General features: G+C 38.5%; 1 protein-coding gene across 1 annotated transcript; it reads right to left on the reverse strand.

Moving 5' to 3' along the window:
- Positions 1–1,322: 1,322 nt before the first annotated feature.
- Positions 1,323–11,694, reverse strand: tmem106ba (transmembrane protein 106Ba). Its single transcript, XM_080896978.1, has 8 exons — positions 11,537–11,694; positions 9,183–9,384; positions 8,351–8,414; positions 8,048–8,207; positions 7,652–7,792; positions 6,432–6,481; positions 6,293–6,346; positions 1,323–2,529 (listed from the first exon to the last, which is right to left on the reverse strand). Exons 2-8 carry the CDS (start codon positions 9,370–9,372, stop codon positions 2,409–2,411), a joined length of 780 nt encoding a protein of 259 aa, XP_080753104.1. The 5' UTR covers positions 9,373–9,384; positions 11,537–11,694; the 3' UTR covers positions 1,323–2,408.
- Between the last annotated feature and the right edge of the window lie 7,166 nt (positions 11,695–18,860).

An 18,860-nucleotide genomic window follows, 5' to 3' on the forward strand; every position in this document is an offset into this window, starting at 1 on the left:
GATGAATGCCATCGTGTTAAAAATCCAAAGGGGAAATCACTCATTTAGTAATAAAGTACCTCCAGAAGCAAAAATAAAAGTACAGTGCTGCCCCACTAACACTCTACTGGCAACAACTAAAGTACAATCAGTAAGCAAAATACATTAGCGATGGGGGCAAGAGGGTTTTTTCTCTGTTGTATGTATTCCAGTGCAGCTCTGGTCTAGACCTGTGACCTGGATCCCGGAGTGGAAGTGAGCTGGTGGTTTAATGACTGCAACAGATGTGAACATACCATGATACACAAGGGGCCTGTGCCTCTCGCTTTAGGAAACAAACAGATGGATAACACCAGAAAGAAGTTTTGAAAGCAGAGAACAAAATTAGGTTCTTTGAAAATAGTAATAAATATTACTATTATCATTAATAAATAGCTTAAACACACACAGCTTTACAACCACATCCTCAATTCTAATTTATTATGAGCATAAATGGAAGTTAATAGATGTTGCTTTATGTGTGTGCGTCAGCTCTGTGGATAGTTGCTGGAGTGAATAGGTTCGTGACAGGATCCCAACAACATTAATGAGTGTGTTTGTGTGGGACACCGTACTAATGCTAAGAGGCAGATAAACAGATTTGGCATGAGGAATATGAAGGACAGTTATGCTAAAGTTTGTCACTGGTCTTCTGCAATATTACTGCAAATTTGCAATCTTATTTCCAAATTTCATCTCTGAGTTTCAGTAGGAATGCACAGACAATGTCAAAGAGAAAACGTTATTTGGAGACATGTGCTCGTGAACTAGATCAGAATATGGGACACTATTTCATTTTGTGAGAAGAAAGAACAAGTTCCAGATAAAAGTACAGTATCTGGTCACCCTACAATAGCTGCAGCCCCCTGGTGGGTTGTGAGGATACTGCAGGTGTAGTTCTTTTGGTGTAATACAATAAAACCCTGTTATCCTCAATAAAAGGAAGATGTTTATGTCGGGTACATTTTCTAGACAAAATCATTTATGGACAACTAATTTATGATCAGATGAAATTTGTTTTCGCACATTTGTAAGAAACCTGCAAATTTTATCTCCTATTCATTGCTCAAACATCTGCATCCAGTCCACTGAAATGGACTGGATGCAGATGTTTGAAAACATGAAGACCTACTTTTTCTTGTCTTTTAAACGTCCAGTTTCAAGTATTAATGTGCAGTAATAACAATGGAGTAATGAAAAGGTAAGAATTTGGAGGCCTTCATACTTCAGCTGAGTGAGACATTTGGCACCACTCTGTGTGTACACAGTATATTAGAAGCACACCAAGAAAACACAAGAAACGCTCAAAATGAATAGATTTTATTGTCACCGGCATGCATGAAAAACACAAAACCACTGTTTAGATGTTAGAAAATAGCTGGGAAACTTTCACATTTATGGAATATTACGAACAGTTTGATTTCGGTTTACTTTCTTCAAAATGACGTGTAGAAATGTGGAGATTTTGCAGCGATTTAAACTGTGAAACTTTGCATGTTGATTTAAGAAATTATATTTATGTGATCAAAACAGCAAATTACACCATGGCCCACAAAAATAGGATTAATTTAAATTTTTAAAAAAAGGTGACATTTGTATGAATAAGCCTATGACATAAAAATATTATTATAAGTTATTTTCTTATCAAGTGAAAAATGTATTTTATTTTTCAGTAAAATATGCTCATTAAGGTCTTCAGAGTAGTCACGCGTCGCTTTTAACCTGATGATTAACAGAGTTACACACACACACCGCACAAAAACTAAAAGTTTAGAATAAATCAGTGATGACGTGAGTCTGCTGTACTGCTCTACACACTAACAAAATTCATGAAACAAAAAGAGAGAGGCTGTTTGTAGAAAGGAGTCAAATAAGAGCAGAAAGGAATGATTAGGAACACCTCAGTAGTTCTACTTTCAAAAGTCAATTCTCTCTCACACGTTTTAGAAACGATTTCATAAAGTGGTGTAGAATGAGAGGGGCTGTGAGCAGCTTTCCCCTTCTATTTAAGCAATATTGACATTACCTTCTCTTCAAAAGGTCCAGCTAAAGTGCATCGTAAGTAAAGCTATTGCTTCCAGTATTTCAAATACAGAGGAGGAGTGATACTGAATATTGAATAATGTGCTCTGTTTTTACCAGCCTGGAAAAACTACAAACCTCTCGTCTATGGGCCATGAGGAGGATTTACAGGTCTGGTTCACGAGGGATAAACCATCGTTTGGTGGTTTTATTGCAAAACGTCTATTCTAAACATCATGTTTGTCCTCTAAACAGAATAAACTATTCAGGACTTAAAAACTGATGAGCCACTACGACTAAATTAAAAGCAAAGATGTTTTGTATGGAGGTCAACAGCAGTATCTGATGCCTAAGCTCTTTTGCTTCCCTTATTGGTAGACCTGCACATGCCCGTGCAACGAGGTGGTGTTCCCCCCACAGTCCACATACTGGTACATCTCCTGGGAGACCTGCTCCGTGTGGCCAAAGTAAGACGTTGTCACCATCACCCTGAAAAGCAAACAAGAGTCAAACATGATCAAAGTGCAAGAGATCAGTGGAAATAGTTGTGCAGCAGTCTGATATCACTGCTATCATTATTTGCTGTTGAAAGTACTGTAGCTCAGAACTTACACCAGTGCATTTCCTCCATCTATAGATCTATCACACCTAGACTCAACATCTTGTTCTGGCCTAAGCTCTAAATAAATTCTGTGCAGCGTTCTTGTGAATTGAAGTGGAATAAACCTCTATGTTATTCTATGTGGCATATCAAGTCTTCTCTGCACAGAGCAGTTTTTCATAGTTATTCGAAAATTAAAGAAAGGGGAAACATTATCATATGAAGCGTCCATGAAGAGCTTACAATTTCTGATTAAAAGTTAACTATCACAGCCATGTACCTATAAACAGCTAAAAAGATTAAATATCTTGAAAATAGTAACAAATCTGATCAATCTGGATTCAGCACAGTAAAAATCAATAAGAAACAACACATTTTATCTTCAAAACAAACAACTTCTGAAGTTGACTTTTTGACTGCTGGGTTTGGACAGCTTATTGTTCTGATCCTCACTTGAGGGGTAGACTACAAACAAAATTCAACACAGCCAGGCTTTCTTTATGCTAGCTGTCCTAACAAAACCCCAAACCTCAGTTGGAGATAACTGTTATCACAGTTAAGAACAGGGTTTATCAGCTTCCTCTATCAGGCAGGGGTATATGCATCAGGCTCTGTGCGTGCTCAAACCAAACTGGGCATTTTGCAAGTCATGTGACTCTTCTTCTGCATGAAAGAATCATAATAGGTGCTGTCTACTCCAATCAGAAGCATTATCAACTGATGATGATGATGATAAAATTGTGATTAAGAAGATAAAAAACATTACAGCAAAATGCATCACTGCAAATAAAACAAAAAAAAATTATATAATGTTGCAGAAAATCATTAATCTGGTGGTTTCGTGCACAGAGTAGTCCAAAACATTTGAATTCAAGTTATTTTATCTCTGAGCACGCTCTCTGTGCTGCTGTTTAGCTGCTCTGAAACTGTAAACTGGATCCATTTTAACATTAAAACTAAATTAAAATTGCTGCACTTTGTCAGCAGATCAAAGTGAAAACTATTTTATGGATTGAACAGGTATTCCTGCTGTCTGTTCTTGTAGCGTCCAGCAGTGTAAAGGAGACTAAGCAGTAGATTAGAATCAAGTACAACAAGGTTTATACAATTTCTGCGTAACAAAATAAATCAGTATACATTTCAGGTGCTTCAGTGGTTTAAGCGGTGGTACGGCTTAACGACTTGGACATATAAAACATATTCCCCCAGTAGATAATCTAGATAACATTTAATACATGCTGTAAATAAAAGAATCAGTGAAACCATGAAACATAATCTGATCAGAAGCAGGTTATCTGTTCAGTCTAAGTTACCACAGTGACTTAGTCAGATAAAAAGAAATCCACTTTTATGACACAGAAACCTTTAGCCTGGACCTGCTCACTAAGTCATTAATCTGGCTTCATAGTGCAGGCCTCAGGTCTATGTTATTCTGCATTTACTACAACATGCATCAGCAGCAGGAGATCTGAGATAGCATGGAGCAAAGTGTCAGCAGTTAGCTACACCAACAGCCAACCACAGCTTTTCAGGTGAGTCATGCTGAAAAGCTCAGATAACACCCTGTTGACTTCTCTTTCTTGCTCTTATTACAGTCAAAAACTGGTTGGGAGGCTTTCCTTGTACTTATAACATCACAAAATCGACTCCTAGGAATATGACTTCACAGCTATCAGTTCCACTCCTCACTTGACAAGTTTGCATGATAGTAAGAAAAGTCTCATTGAGAGCAGGCAAAGGAGAAACTAGAATAAACAGTAGTTGTGAAGAGTCGCACAGTGAGCTGAAAAGAGATTGGTGCAAACAATGAAAACAGTGACCCCCCCTTCGCCTGTATTTGCTTTGGTCTCACTGGGATTTTTTAATTTTACTAAGAAATGCCAATCAACTAAATTTACATTCTTGGATTTATTACATTTTATTTAAACAAAACAGTGAAGCAAAGCCTGACATTGTCTTATGTAAAAAATTAACTTCCAGTCTGATCCTCAGAGTGACTGTGAAAACAGATCATTCATTTAACATTAGTATCAGATGAGTACTTGACATTGAAAAATGCATGAAGCCAACAGATCTGTGTCGTATCAGAGCTGGGAAAAGTTGCATTGGTGCATCGTTAGAAAGCTGTAGTTGCTGCCAAGGTGTCGCAAATCTTGCAAATAAAGCTGATAAGAGCCCTGCTTCCTCTGCACGTTTAGACTGTAGTTTCATGGATTTTAAAATTTCCTAGAGGTAAAACTTAAATTAGTCCATCTGAAAATCTGGTATTGCCAAAAGCTTTATAAATTTTTTTATTGACATTACCTCATTGGCCTGACATTTATAATAATGTGATCAATGAGGTTAGCAGCCTCATGGAGCTGTAGAAACACTCGCAGGTGTACGGGAGTGCTACAGAACAGTGCTGCTTTTAGCTTAAGACATTTCTGCCAGACTGCAGCAAGACGCAAGCTTTTTTCCCCCTGCATGTCACTGCATGGTATTAATATAATTACTTATTTGCTTGGTATGCTTGTCTGTTTAAATAGCAGAAGTGATTATCAAACCAGTTTTAACATCCACTTGCTTCCTAATTTTTTGAAGAGAGTCAATTACTAGTGCAAGCAAATAATTTCTCACAAAGACACGGCATCATTTTCATACTGTCAGCTGTGAGCGGCAGTGTCCTAACACTGAAGTGTGTGTGTGTGTGTGTGTGTGTGTGTGCGTGCGTGGGGGGGGGGATTGAATAACTTTGCTCATCATTACTTCTGTCAGAACTGACTTTTTAAAGAAAATCTATTCTTGGACTCTTTTAGAGTCATTCTGCATTCTTCACACTTGGGGGTGGGGGCGTTATTTAGCTTATACTGAACTTCTGCCTTAGGCTGTTGTAGCACCCGACTCTTTAAGATCACCCTTTTCTTGTAACTGGCTGCAAACGCAGAAAAAGAAAAAAAAAAATACAGTATTAGTGACATCTTCCCTCACTAACATAAGAAAATCTGTCTGAAACTGACCCATCCCCCATTTTTACAAGTGTATACGACATAATATAATTTTCTCTTATGTATACTATAGTTATTCTTATAAATCCAACTGTTTGATTCATCTTCCTAAAATATTCAAGACAGACTGAAGGGATTTTAAAAATAAAAGTCTTTTTAGAGGCAAATGAATACACTCAATTGCAACAAGACACTCGATTAGATAGTCACAACTGACCTTTATTGTATCATGGTCCAGATATAAAACCACTGAAAGGCTACATTAGGTTTTAGGATATTGGCTGCTTTTCTCATCCTCATTTTTACTGGCATTCATCAGTGCAATGATACTGATGATACTTGGCTAGAGACCAGCGGTTTGCCTTCCCCGACATTCGATTCAGAGAATTAATTAGGAGAAATGTTAACTGCTAAATTTACAGTCTGCTTCCAAGTCAGATTTGACGTGTAAATGAGCAAAGCACCCAAAGGCCCGGGGCTTCTGCTGATCTGAACAGTGCCCCACAGCAGAAGGCTGTTTGCTCTGGGCAGATCTTCAGTGTGTGTGGGTGTGTGGGTGAAGTTATGCAAGTGTGGAGGAGGGAGCTGAGAGTAAAGACTGATGCTCAGCTGAGCACAGTATCAGACATAAAAAGAAAAATATTCAATATCTTGTCATACTTACTGCATCATGACCACTATGTTGTGAACTTTAATTGTTGGTAAGGTGCAGTAGTCACTGAAAGAGAGACAAGTAAGATTAAACATGATACTGATCTGAGTGTAAAATGCCTTATTAATAGGACTTCAAATAAGATACTCACAACATGTAACTCAATTCATCAGCGATGATGGTGGGGACCATGTAATCAATCTGTAAACACAATTCAGAGAGAAAAGATATTAGATTTGAAAATCCATTTTCTGCCACTTATCCAGCGGGGGGCTGGGGCCTATCCCAGCTGTTACTGCTGGAAAACCAGCGTGCACCCCGGACAGGTCGCCAGTCTATCGCAGAGCTAACACAGAGATAACATTCACGCTCACACTCACAACTATGGCTAATTTAGACTTGCCTGTCAACCTAAACCTATACATGTTTTTGGACTGTGAGAGGAAGCTACAGCATCTGGAGAGAAACCACACGAGCACAGAGAGAGCATGCAAACTGCACACAGAAAAGCCGCAGCTGGACACGTTTCAAATTCACTAGCAAAATAAAGAAAGTCAAGAAAAAAACAAAAACAAACAGAAACTGCGAGGGATACTTTGTACTCAGTTGTACATTTTTAGGGCTCACTGAGCCAAGTGATCAAGACAATCTCCAAACTACACTGCAACATTATAATACTGACACTGGGGTGCAGAAAAATGGTAACCTCCTACATGGCCTGCTATGGTATATCTATCAGAACACCAATGCTGTAGTGATTTTAATGATTTAGCCCCCCCCCCTTTTTAAAAAAATGTATTTTCTACCATAACTAACAAACCAGTAATGTGTGAAATGGTTTTGGTGAATTGTATATTTTTGAAGCATCTTCCAGAGCTGAACTTTGTAGATGACCTCTGCACACTCATCTCACACAAAGGCCTTTACTTTATTTCCCCATGTTTTTAAAGCCTCACCCTGTACTGTGTTTTCACAGTAAGAAGGTGCTGCAGTAGTACAATAGGAATGACATAGTGAACTGACGCCTTTAGCATCAACCTGGTCTTAGATGCACACATACACCTCGAATTAGCTTGTGGGTTGCCAAGTTGTGGTAAGTGGAAATTGTATGTAAGATATTTATGAGTGTTTGTGTATGTAGGCTGTTTCATAGAACCTGGAAAATTCAGAAAAACACACAAAGCCGACTGATGCACAAATTCCATTTATGCATAATAAAGTTTGAGGTTAGTGCAAATCATGTGAGTTTCCTGAGAGAAAAACGCATCATATTTGATTCAAGAGGATTTCAACATTTAGGAGAACCCAGATTTTATCGGAGAAAATATGTGAGAAAAGTGGTCTAAACACAGAAAACATATATCAACCTACCTGCTGTTCATCCAGTGGTATGATCACTGTGCTGTTGCTAAGCCTGGCCTTCCCTATCACCGTCTTGGAGAACTGCACTTGGGCTGTGATGTTGGTCACAGTTATGGCATAGTAGTTATTGTTGGTGATGTTCAGTGTGTTCTAGAGAAAAGAAGGTAGTTAATATGGCAAACTTGTTAGCAAACATTATTGATTTAGAGCTGTCCTTGGTCATTGCCTGTCTAAGCATGCTAGCATCAATTTAAATATTTTTAAAAAATGCGTAATTCAAAATTAAGAATTAAACCATGCAGCATTCTACTGATGCAATACTATCAGTAAATTCAGTTAATTATTAATTACGTTTTATTTTGTATATATTTTATGTATCATTTATTATAAAGTGCTCACACTTACTGTAAGGTTGAGATAGACAATTCGTTTGTCATGGTCATAGGAGACATAGGCAGACTTCACTCCCACATAGGAGACATCAATGGAGCGAGGGAATAGGAAGAAAACTGCCAGGCCAGACAGCAGCAGGCACAGAGCGACTGATATTGTGACATACAGCTTTCTGCAGGAGATTGAAAGGAGAAGTCAAAAGCTGAAACAGCTGTTGGCTTCAAAGTCTGTTGTGCTGCTGTGTGTTCATTTAGTTTCATCACACGCACAGCTAAGGCAGCTAATTTATAAAAAGAGCACACAATGCAGACTTACGTCCTGCTTGGTCTGAGCCTTTGGTCGCTGTATGGAATCAGAGCCACAAGCTGATTCTCTTGACCTGTTGAATGAGTTTAAAAAAAAAAGTGTAACTGCTGGAATCGATTTCGCATCACTGCTTTAAAACTACATCCAAAGAAGAATCTTCGCCTAGTTTATTTTTCTCACTTAAAATTGCAATTTTCAGGTCTTGACTCGATTTCTAATGGTGGCACCTAAGTAATTAAACCACCTTTTTGAAGTAGGGCATATCAAATGGGAGACAACTTGATAATATCAATAAACTAATTTAGATCAGTATATTCCTCTTGATCCAGAAAACTTGGCCTTGGCAGAAATGTGCAGTCCTGAGTTCCAGATCTGGTTTTAAGTATGAGTGATAAGCAAGTGCAGGCCAAGCCAGTTTTAATAGTTGCCAAGAAAAGAACTGTGGTCTTAAGAACATAACTACGACTTTAAGTTATAACTTTCGACTTTAAGTTATAACAATTTTTGTAAGCAATATTTCCGTTTTTGTCCTTGCTTTTCTTACTGGTTGGAAATTGAGGTGACATGTGGAAAAGGGTGATGCAAATGCAAGCAACACTTGCATGAAAATGTGCAAGCAGTTGGATTGCATGTTTCCTTATAATGCAGAGTTGTCAGTCAAACTTGATAAAACCAAATGCATACACCATTCATTAAGCCATTACTAAAGGTTTATAATAAATTGGGATGGTATTCTTGTAAATTTCAACTTGATTCATGGGTATTTTGTACAGATGGGTACTTTAATATCTCTGCTTTTAAAAAACTCTTAACAGTTAAACATTTAACAGCTAAGCTTTACCACGAGGGATTCTGCCAGTGCCCTGGCATGTGGGGCAGGTAACGCTGTCCCGTCCAGTGAACTCCACATAGGGGAACTGAGACACATCTCCATTCTTTCCATCCTCTTCTGTGTGACTCCCCCCATACTCCGTCAGAGCATCTTGACTCTCGTCTTTTTGCTTAGCTAAGAGTGACTGGGTCTTGCCCATAGCTGCAGCTGTCTGTAATCAGCAGAAAAAAAAGAACATACAGAGAGAGGAACTTCTGCACAAGTTCAGCACGCCATGCTGACTAACCACATGCCAGAGAGCCATTTGGATGTAAAATTAGATCTGGATGTATCCCAGTAAACACTTCCCAGGGAAACAAACTTCATCACAAAAGTCTTTTGTAAATCTGTTGGAATTCAAACATAGACTCTATTCTTCTCTATTTTTCAATGTTGTATAAAATACATTTAACTAACACATTTGTAAGTTAAATATTTAGACCACTCTCATGGCAAAATGTGACAGGAATGAAACAGTAATTGAATTGCTCATGGTCATGCAGACAAACTGTCACATTCTTTTCTCCACCGTCAGTACGACTTTACTGTCACAGTGACAGAGTAACAGAGTTTTACAAGAAGCAGGAACTGCTGTATTTGAACTCAAACCAGTCTTTTTCCTAAATCTAATGAGTAGTTTTTAAAACCCAACCTTAAATGAGTACTTTCTAATAGATACTGATACATAGATAATAATCCAATCAAATTGATACAACAAGTCTTTCCTGTCGGGGGAGGAGGGAACGGGAGTTGGTGCAAACTATGGTGTCTAGCACCTACCTCTCCAACCTCTAAATACTGACCTACTTGCTCTTTTTAAAGTATAAAATATTAACTTGTATAGACTGAAACAAACTTAGTACATGAGACCGTTGAGAGAGTAAATTGCCTCAAGTTATGCTTGATTTGGACTACAGTGAGAAATCTATGATGTAACTGGAAACCCCTATTAATTGCTCTACCTATTTCCTATTTCTCCAACAAAATATGAAGAAGTGATGGGCAAATTAACTTTTGCATAGTACTACAGCTTTACATTCATAGAATGCCATAACTAGGAATTAATAGTCATAATTCAGACATAACTTGAGGACTCATAAATATGCTTTGCTGTGTGATGTGTTTCTTCAAGGTTATAAATATGTGAGCAATCTGTTTTTTTAATGATATTATTGCTTTAAGACTGCTTTGTCAAATCAATCTGACTCTAATGACTAGCAGACGTGTTCACTGAACAGGAAAAATCTGCTCCATATTTTCCAAAGTACATTTACTGCAGTGTGAGGCATTTTTAGGGCTGTGCTCATTTAAAACAGATGCTGCTGGGCACTGGTACCGGTGCATTTTATTTTTTCCCAGTACAACCAGTTTCAAATTGTCCAGCTCTCTTAGGTTATTTGCTCATTTTAGCAGTGCTGGCATGGCTTTCTGACTATGTATTGTCAAAACAATGGCATCCAGTGGGGGCTTTGGACATGCAAGTCACACACTTGCTATCTGCCTGCTCTGTGTCTCTGTATTGTGTTCGGTCTCACTGATGATAAAATAGTTGGAATTTAGGCCCATGTGTTTCTCTGGTATTTAAAACACTACTTACTCAGCAGTTGTAAATAATAATGTAATGTAAATAAGCACAGTGCCATATTCAAGTATAATAATATAAGAAAACGTGTTATATAAAGTGGTTAATATTGGTCTGTCATACACTAATATCAAAGAACTGCTGAAGTATTAATACGCCAGCTATAGTTTCAAATATACTAAGATTTCATGTGAGTACACTTAAGTAAATGACCAGTAACTGGCAGTTCTGCCTGAACTAATATCCTCATAGTAAAGAACTCTAGGTATTTGTTTTAAACCGTAAAGTAGGCCGGTGTTTCTCAACACGTATAGCACCGTCATGTTTGAGTTGCCTTTTTCCACACCGTTGGATATTCACGCTGTTTCATCTGAGGGTTGCTCAACATAAAACTATAAAGAAATGCTCCAGACTCACCCAGGCTGTTGTCTACATACACGACACACAGCAAAGGCCGCCATGCTGTTACTGCTACTGCTGAGCTGCTAAGGCTAGCCGAGGACACACAGTACCGGCCGGTGGAAAGCGGCTTTTACGCCTTTATTTTTACAAACAATAGGCACATTTAGCTTATACATTTTTTTAAAAATGTAAACACACTCTGAAAACCCGTATTCTGCGTCGACTGTAGGCTGCCAAACGTAATTCAGACATTTAATTAAAACCGGATCGACGGTTCGCCAGTCGTCGAAGTCGTTAAATATCCAACAGACGTTCGTTTAACATTCCGCTAACCGCTTACCTGATGTGTGTTTTAGTCTGTTTTACTTGCCATCCGGTGTATCTCCGTTGTTTGTTGTGGTTCACTCGCCAGCGGAGAAATAACGCCAGGAACGCCCCCCGCTCTTCTCATTGGGCAAGCCGATGATGGTGGATTTATCCGTCTGCACTGTTGTGTTCAAACAAACGGGATGCTGGAGGTGAAGCTGCACTGGGCCACACCTAGTCATTACTCAAATAACACATGTTTGTTCTTTGTGTAATGCTATGAACTATGAACTGCCTTTGTTCAGGTCATTATACCAGAAGAAGTCTTCTGGTATACTGCTGCAGCAACAGCAGTTACTTCCACAATTAGTGACAAAAATGTCAGTTACAACGCATAAACTGCGCCCCCTGGTAGGACGTGAAGATACTGCAACTTACTGTGAAAAGTTGCAAAAAACATTTTAGTTGAGATTTAATAGTCGTTACCATCGCTGTACAATATTTAAATAAAAAACAACAACAATAACAATAAAACAAAATCCCTGAAATTTAAAAAACAAACAAACCAAAAAACATTTTATATTTATTTTCTGACTTGTTTACCATCATGTCGCTGGCCACTTCAGTAGTTACACCTTGCTAGTACTGCGTTGGGACCTTTTTTGCCTTAATAACTGCCTCTATTATTTGTGGCATAGATTGACATGGTATAATCAATGCTTAGTTGGCACTAACAGGCCCAAAGCATGCCAAGAAAGTATCCCCCACACATTTACACCACCACCAGCAGCCTGAATCGTGCAGAATGGATCTATTCTTTCATCCTGTTTACCCCAAATTTTGACCGTTCCATGAGTCATCAGACCCGACTACTTTTTGGTTGTGCCGTTTTAGTGAGTCTGTGAATTGTAAGCTCACTGTTCTGTTCTGTTCTGACAAGCTGCTGCTGTAATCTGTAATCTGCTTCAATGTTTGACATATTTTACATGCTATGCATACCTCAGTTGTAACGAGTGGTTATTTGAGTTGCTCTTGCCTGCCTGCAGGTCAAAGCAGCCTGGTCATTCTTACCGGGCCTTTGATATCAATAAAGCATTTCCAACCAGAGAACTGCTGCTCACTAGATATTTTTAATTTGTTTGAACCATCCTCTGTAAACCCTGTCATAGTCTGGGTAAGCTTCCGGTACCTTTCCATTGTTGTTGTTATGACTGCAGAATCCGCCCTGGGGCGGAGCCCTCATCGTCTCACCTGTGCAACTCACCTGACCCCGTTTCTCAGTGATAAGCGAGACGGTATTTAAGACTAGCGTCACCATCTCTTCTCCTCCAGCTCGTCAACTAACTCTTTGTGCCTGCAGTGTTCTCGGCACGTCACCATCCCACTCCTCAGCCACTCGCATTCTCCGGACACTGGTCTCGATTACAGGATTCACGCACCTCCGCTCAGGAATAACTCCCCTTTGCACACGCAAGCTTGTCCTCCTGCCACCGTCTGTCTCTAAGTAAGCCACTCTGACCCAGTAATCTCCAAGATTCCAGCTTCTTCTGTTTCCCTGCTAATTGTATTCTCATTTGTTCAGTTTCGCCACGCCATGCATACTTTCCTCGTGTTTCAAGTTTATCCCCGTGTTAATAATAAGGCTTGTGAGAATCAATTTGCTGTCTCCGTGTCTGTTCTGCACTTGGGTCCACATCCAAGTACTGCCCTACAGGCCCCCTGGACAAACCCAAGAGAGCTGTTTAGGAAAATCAGTGGATCAGCAGTTTCCGAAACTCAGACCATCTGGCACCAACAACAACAATGCCCCAATCAAAGTCACTTATATCACCTGTGATTGTGATGTTCAGTTTGAATTTCAACAGGTCCTCTTGATTGTGTCTGTATGTGTTATGCATCAAGTGGCTAAGTGTTGCATCTCATTAGATACTTGCATTAACAAGCACTCGAACAGATGTGTTCTATTAATGAAGAATTCACTTCAACAAATAAATAGTCAAACATTTTCCAGCAAGATAAAAATGTTATTTTAAATAAATCAACACCCCTGAGTCATTCTTACTGCCAACCTTAAAGCACAGGGTGAGGAGGAGTGGTAGCAGTTTTTCACCAGCTTTTTTTTTTAATTTATTTTTTTAAAGTAATAAACCAAGGATCTAGATAGTCATAGCCAAGCCTGCACACCCTAACTCTCTCTCAAAAAACAGTTGTTCAGTTTAATTCAGCACCAAATTAGCAATCACCTCAAGTCACTTTATATTATAAGGAAGAGATCCTACAAGAATACATGTTGTTTTTATCTGTCATCCTTACTCAGAGTTTGTCTTCTCTTTTTATCTGATTCATTACTCAGTTCCGATGAAATAATTACAGTGGGTGATTTTAACATTCACATAGATGTTGAAAATAACAGCCTTAACACTGTAATCAATTCATTATTAGATTCAATTGGCTTTTCTCAAGATGTAAATGAGCCCACCCACCACTTTCCCCCCAGAAAACCGTCTTTTGTCTGAACATTTCTTAATAACATTTAATTTTAAAATAATAGATTACATAGCAGTGGGGGAAAAGATGCTTTTCTGAATAGAAGAATAGAATAGAATCATCCTTTAATTGTCCCACAAGGGGAAATTTGGGTGTAACAGCAGCAAGAAAGACACATATACAAACAAACTACACAATTTTTACATATTTATTTTATTTATTTATTTATTTTTACATATGAAAGGGCTGTAACAAAATTTACAGAAGCGCTAACCACATAATATGAATACCTCTGTTAACACTGTTAGAAATCTTGAAGTCATTTTTGACCAGGATGTGTCCTTCAAAGTGCATATTAAACAAAAATGTCAGACTGCTTTCATCTGTTCAGTGGCTCTGAAATTATAAACATCCTGACTTAGAGTGATGCTGCTAGTTATAGGCTGGACTGTTGAAATTCAAACTACCAGTTGGTCAACCAGAGTACTAACAGGGATGATAAAGAGAGACCATATTTCTCCCATAATAGCTTCTCTTCATTGTCTCACTGAATTGAATTTCAAATCCTTCTCCTCACATGTCTTACACAATTAAGCCCATCAAATCTTTAAGACCTCATATTATCCCAACAGAGCACTTCATTCTCAGACTGTGGTAATCAGAGAGGCTGGGTTTTGTATAAACATTTATTATTGTGGATGTGCAAATGTTGAAATTGCATTTTATAGTATTAAGTGGCTGAAGTTAAGAGCATTTTGCAAACTTATTATTTCAGTAGCGCCTCATTTGAAGTCTATTAAGGTAACAGTATTTGTTAGGCAGAATGACATCTTTCCCGTCCATCCTAAAGTAATAGTATCTATTACTAGAAATCTAAAATTTAAAAAATAAAACATCCACTGCATATAATGAACCAAAATGTCAGAAGAGTAAAACTAAGGCAGAAAAATTGTTTTTATTTAATATAAAAACATAATTTTTTATATATATTTTTTTATGATAATAATGTTATATTTTTATTTCAGATGTATTAAAGTTGATTAGGCAAACTTTAAAAGGGAAAACAAATTTCACAGTAATATTACTGCAACACAATCTATGCTCTCCATAGGAACAAGTAGTACTATTAGATACTTTAAGTTTAAGTATAAAAAAATAAGGGCATTTTTAAAAAATATAATGTAAAGAAAATTATGTTACAGAAGACACATCTGAATCCTTTCACTTATGCTACTGCCAAGCTGTAAATATAGTATGCTGCAAGTGAAAGTCCTGTTCCTGCAATATTACATAATTAAATGTATATGTATGAAATTGTTTGAATAGTATTCCATACAGAATAGTGAACTTTGAGTTTAAGTAACATTGTTGTCGGCTAGAGAAACTGTTGCTTCCCCCCCCGTCACATTTTTGCACTCATGCAAGTGCATCACTGTGATCAAATGTCTGCTGTCGGCCACAGCTGATGTTTGATGTCTTTCATCTTAAGTGCAGATGTCACATTAATCACTGTTCCTATTGAAACAGTGGCACGCTGAGCAGTCTTTGTGACTGAAGCTTTTGTGATAAAACATTGAGCCCTCTTTCAAAGCTCTTTAGATCTTTTCCTCTTGCCATCTTGACTCAAAATCAGAATCAACTGGGTCTGTTCAGCATTTTTAATAGATGCCATAGAGCATGATTGCAGAATTATAATGTAAGGCATCTCTGTGCCACTATTGATTGTGTTTCTAACCTTATTTAGTTTAGTATTTTTTTTTCCTTTGATTGTTTTCATCTTTTTGAATGTTTTGTCTTACAGCATGAAAATGTTAATGTTATGTATTGTTGACATAGAATGAAGAAAGTATGAATTTGAGATGCTTCTAAGTGCAGCACTACAGTAAATGTATTTAATCCCAGTAACCACTAATGTGTGTGTGTGTGTGTATATATGTATATAAATAAATGTAAAAATCTATAATACGTAGACTTTGCTTTGAATAATTTTCATTTTACAAACCAGGCAGAATTATTTTTTACATTAATGCATAACCTGTTTAAACACTATGCAGTCCAAATTTAGCACAAGTGGTCTGAGGAAAAGCCATCCCAGAACCCTTTTTCCAAACACAGTGACTCAGATGATGTGGATCGAGTTCCTGGAAAATGTAAATGAGGTTCTGTGAGAAATTTTTCCCTCAAGAGTCAAGACTGTCACTCTTAATGAGCAAGAACTGACCATATAATGGTTCATCTGAAAATGGTCATATAGAAGAACTGGAATGAAAATGAGTGAAAAAGCAGCCAACATCTACAGATAAACTGAAATGGTTTTGTACTCTGCTGTAGGTGAAAAGATTGTTTTTAACCATCAGCCACTAAAGGCTAAAGGGGTACTGTCGTCACCCTACTGGGCAGGCAGGCAGATGGCGTGCACACCTACGTTTGTGAATGCAGTAACTCGAGAACATGAAAAACATCTTCTTTTAACCATGAAGGTTTTGATTGTAAGTAGCGTGCAGTGCTGTTAACTACAGGAGAACATCTTTCGCTCCACCCGGGTTCACTGGTGTCTTTATCGTGGTGCCACCTCTTTGCTGGCTGCTGTGTACCAGAGAGGAGAGGCAGCAGCTCCACCATAAACAACACCCCTGATGACAGTGTCGTCTTCACTGCTGTGTTGTGAACATTTTTACTAAACAAAAATAGAAGTGTCTTGAGCTGATTGTTAGAACCCCGTGTTCCTAAATTTTACATTTTACAGTCTGCATGAAAAGTATTTTTTAGCTGAGCCCTCCACCCCCATGAACATCCTCCTCCAGTGTTAAATTCTTTATTCTAAAATTACTGACTGCAAGACAGAAAAAAATCCACTTGTTAGCCAAGGTGTGCTTCACCCTGTTTTCTTCAATGGGGAGCTTGATTGATGGAGAAGGCTGTCAGTGGCCCAAATACTTAAAAAAAAATCCCCTCTTGGTTATTCTGATCCCTGCAGCCTCATTCCAAATACATAAAAACCAATTACCTGAAATAATGGTCTCAGTGGAAACTTGAAATATAACTCTGCTGGACATCAAAGAACAAATGATGAAACGTCTCCTGTATCCAGACTCTAAACTCGCCTCATGAACCACATTCAGTGATTTTACAGCACTTCTGTCAACCAGATGATGGCACTGTGCTGCCACGTGTGAATGTATGATTCAGCAATAGTGAGGCTGGTGAATCCTCTCGTCAACAACATGGTTATTAATGCCAGAGAGCAAACATCAAATTATAGTGATAACAGATTTTATTTAATCTGTTTAATCTCCATGAGTTCAGAGCATCCACTCTGAATAACACATAACCTGGTAAAGTGAGGGAGATTTCAGAAATGTGCAGTAAAAATGAATGCTTTTGCACCAGTTGTGCTGCAAACTGACTTGGGTCAAGGTTTCAAATGCCAGTCAGTCTTTGTTTTGAATACCAGCTGGATCTGGGTTACTGATTTTAGGACAATACAGATTTTCCACATATTGTTTCCGTGCTTGTACTGCACACTTTTCTCTGATTGTTTAACTGAGTGACACTTATGAGTCATTGTACAGTGCCGTGTGCTGCAACCATCTGCTAGTCACATTCAAAATGTGCTAAAAATAAGCAGCAAATACTGTTTGACACAGGTTGGCTTTAACAACGACCTACTTGGCATCATCAGCAAGTTTACCATAATGCCAGCGCTAAATGACAGAAATCAGCATCAACAGTGGCCCTGAATATCCGCCTAAATACGGATTTGCTGTTTTAGAGAAAATATGTTTTTAATGACATGCATTCATGTCTATTTTCTAAATGTTCTATGAGCCATCTAGGCTGTGAATCCCCCTGATTTCCACAATAATTATGCAGCCAATGTACAGCAAGAGACAACGTTAACTTAATGCTGAGGACTGGAATAAATGTCCTCAAGAAATTGGAGTGCAGATCTCCTGCTGTTGCTGATACAAGAGTTTGGAATCAGAATACTTCCTCTTCTATTATTAACTGGGTTAGAAATTACCACCAGCTACTCTCTGTGCCAGTAGGTGGTGGTGGGTTTGTCAACTCACTCGGCACTTTGGCAGGAAATCAGCCATTGTTCCGAGCTCCAGTTGCATCGAAATGAGGCCATCACTGCATTTTTATTTTGTCTCTGATCCGATCCACTGCGGAATAGTTTTCTAGGTTTGTTAATCTTTCATCTCACCAGGTTAGGCATGTTTAAATTTTGATTTTCACTAGCTCATGTTGAAGCCTGGCATAATGAAAAGCACTCCTATCTCCTCTGGTGTTCATTCCACTTACAAATGATAGTGGAACATGCCACAAATTGAGCATAACTGCACGCTGTGTTACTCTGTGGTTTAATTTTTATTGTACTCTGCGTTCCAAGTGTGGGTAACTCCTGGTTATTAGATGTCAGTCTTCCTCTGCTTGTGTGGCATGATTGTTTCTTGCAGATAGCTTGTGTCACTTTCTGATTAACAAACCAAACCAGGCATGATTGTAAAAAAATGTGATACCATCACATACCCAACAATCTAAGCTAATAAGAAGATGTGCTGTCAACATTCTTATTATCAGTTTGATGCCTGCTAATGGGCAAACAGGTCAACATCCTGCCCTGTCTATTGATGCAGAAGTCTGTCTACCCTAATCTTAGAGTCCTCTCCTGTAGCTGCAACTCACAGTACCAATACAGTCGTGTAGTACACAGAGAGGACTAATTCATTCAGAATCACCGTGAGGAATATGAAAACACTGCTGTGCTAGTCTGAGGAAGCAGGTTAAAAGTGGCAGTGCTGGTCCAGGCTGCTGTGTGAGGAAGCTGCCTGTGTGTCCCCGATAAGGGGGAGCGAGTGGTGAGG

Source organism: Rhamphochromis sp. 'chilingali', assembly GCF_963969265.1.
Source record: "Rhamphochromis sp. 'chilingali' genome assembly, chromosome: 11".
Taxonomy (NCBI): Eukaryota; Metazoa; Chordata; class Actinopteri; order Cichliformes; family Cichlidae; genus Rhamphochromis; species Rhamphochromis sp. 'chilingali'.

Coding starts and splice junctions, on each gene's coding strand:
- tmem106ba (XM_080896978.1), bottom strand. CDS start 9,372: ATGGGCAAGACCCAGTCACTCTTAGCTAAGCAAAAAGACGAGAGTCAA. Junction 8,415..9,182: donor CACTGGCAGAATCCCTCGTG/GTAAAGCTTAGC, acceptor CTCATTCAACAG/GTCAAGAGAATCAGCTTGTG. Junction 6,482..7,651: donor TACCACTGGATGAACAGCAG/GTAGGTTGATAT, acceptor TTGTGTTTACAG/ATTGATTACATGGTCCCCAC.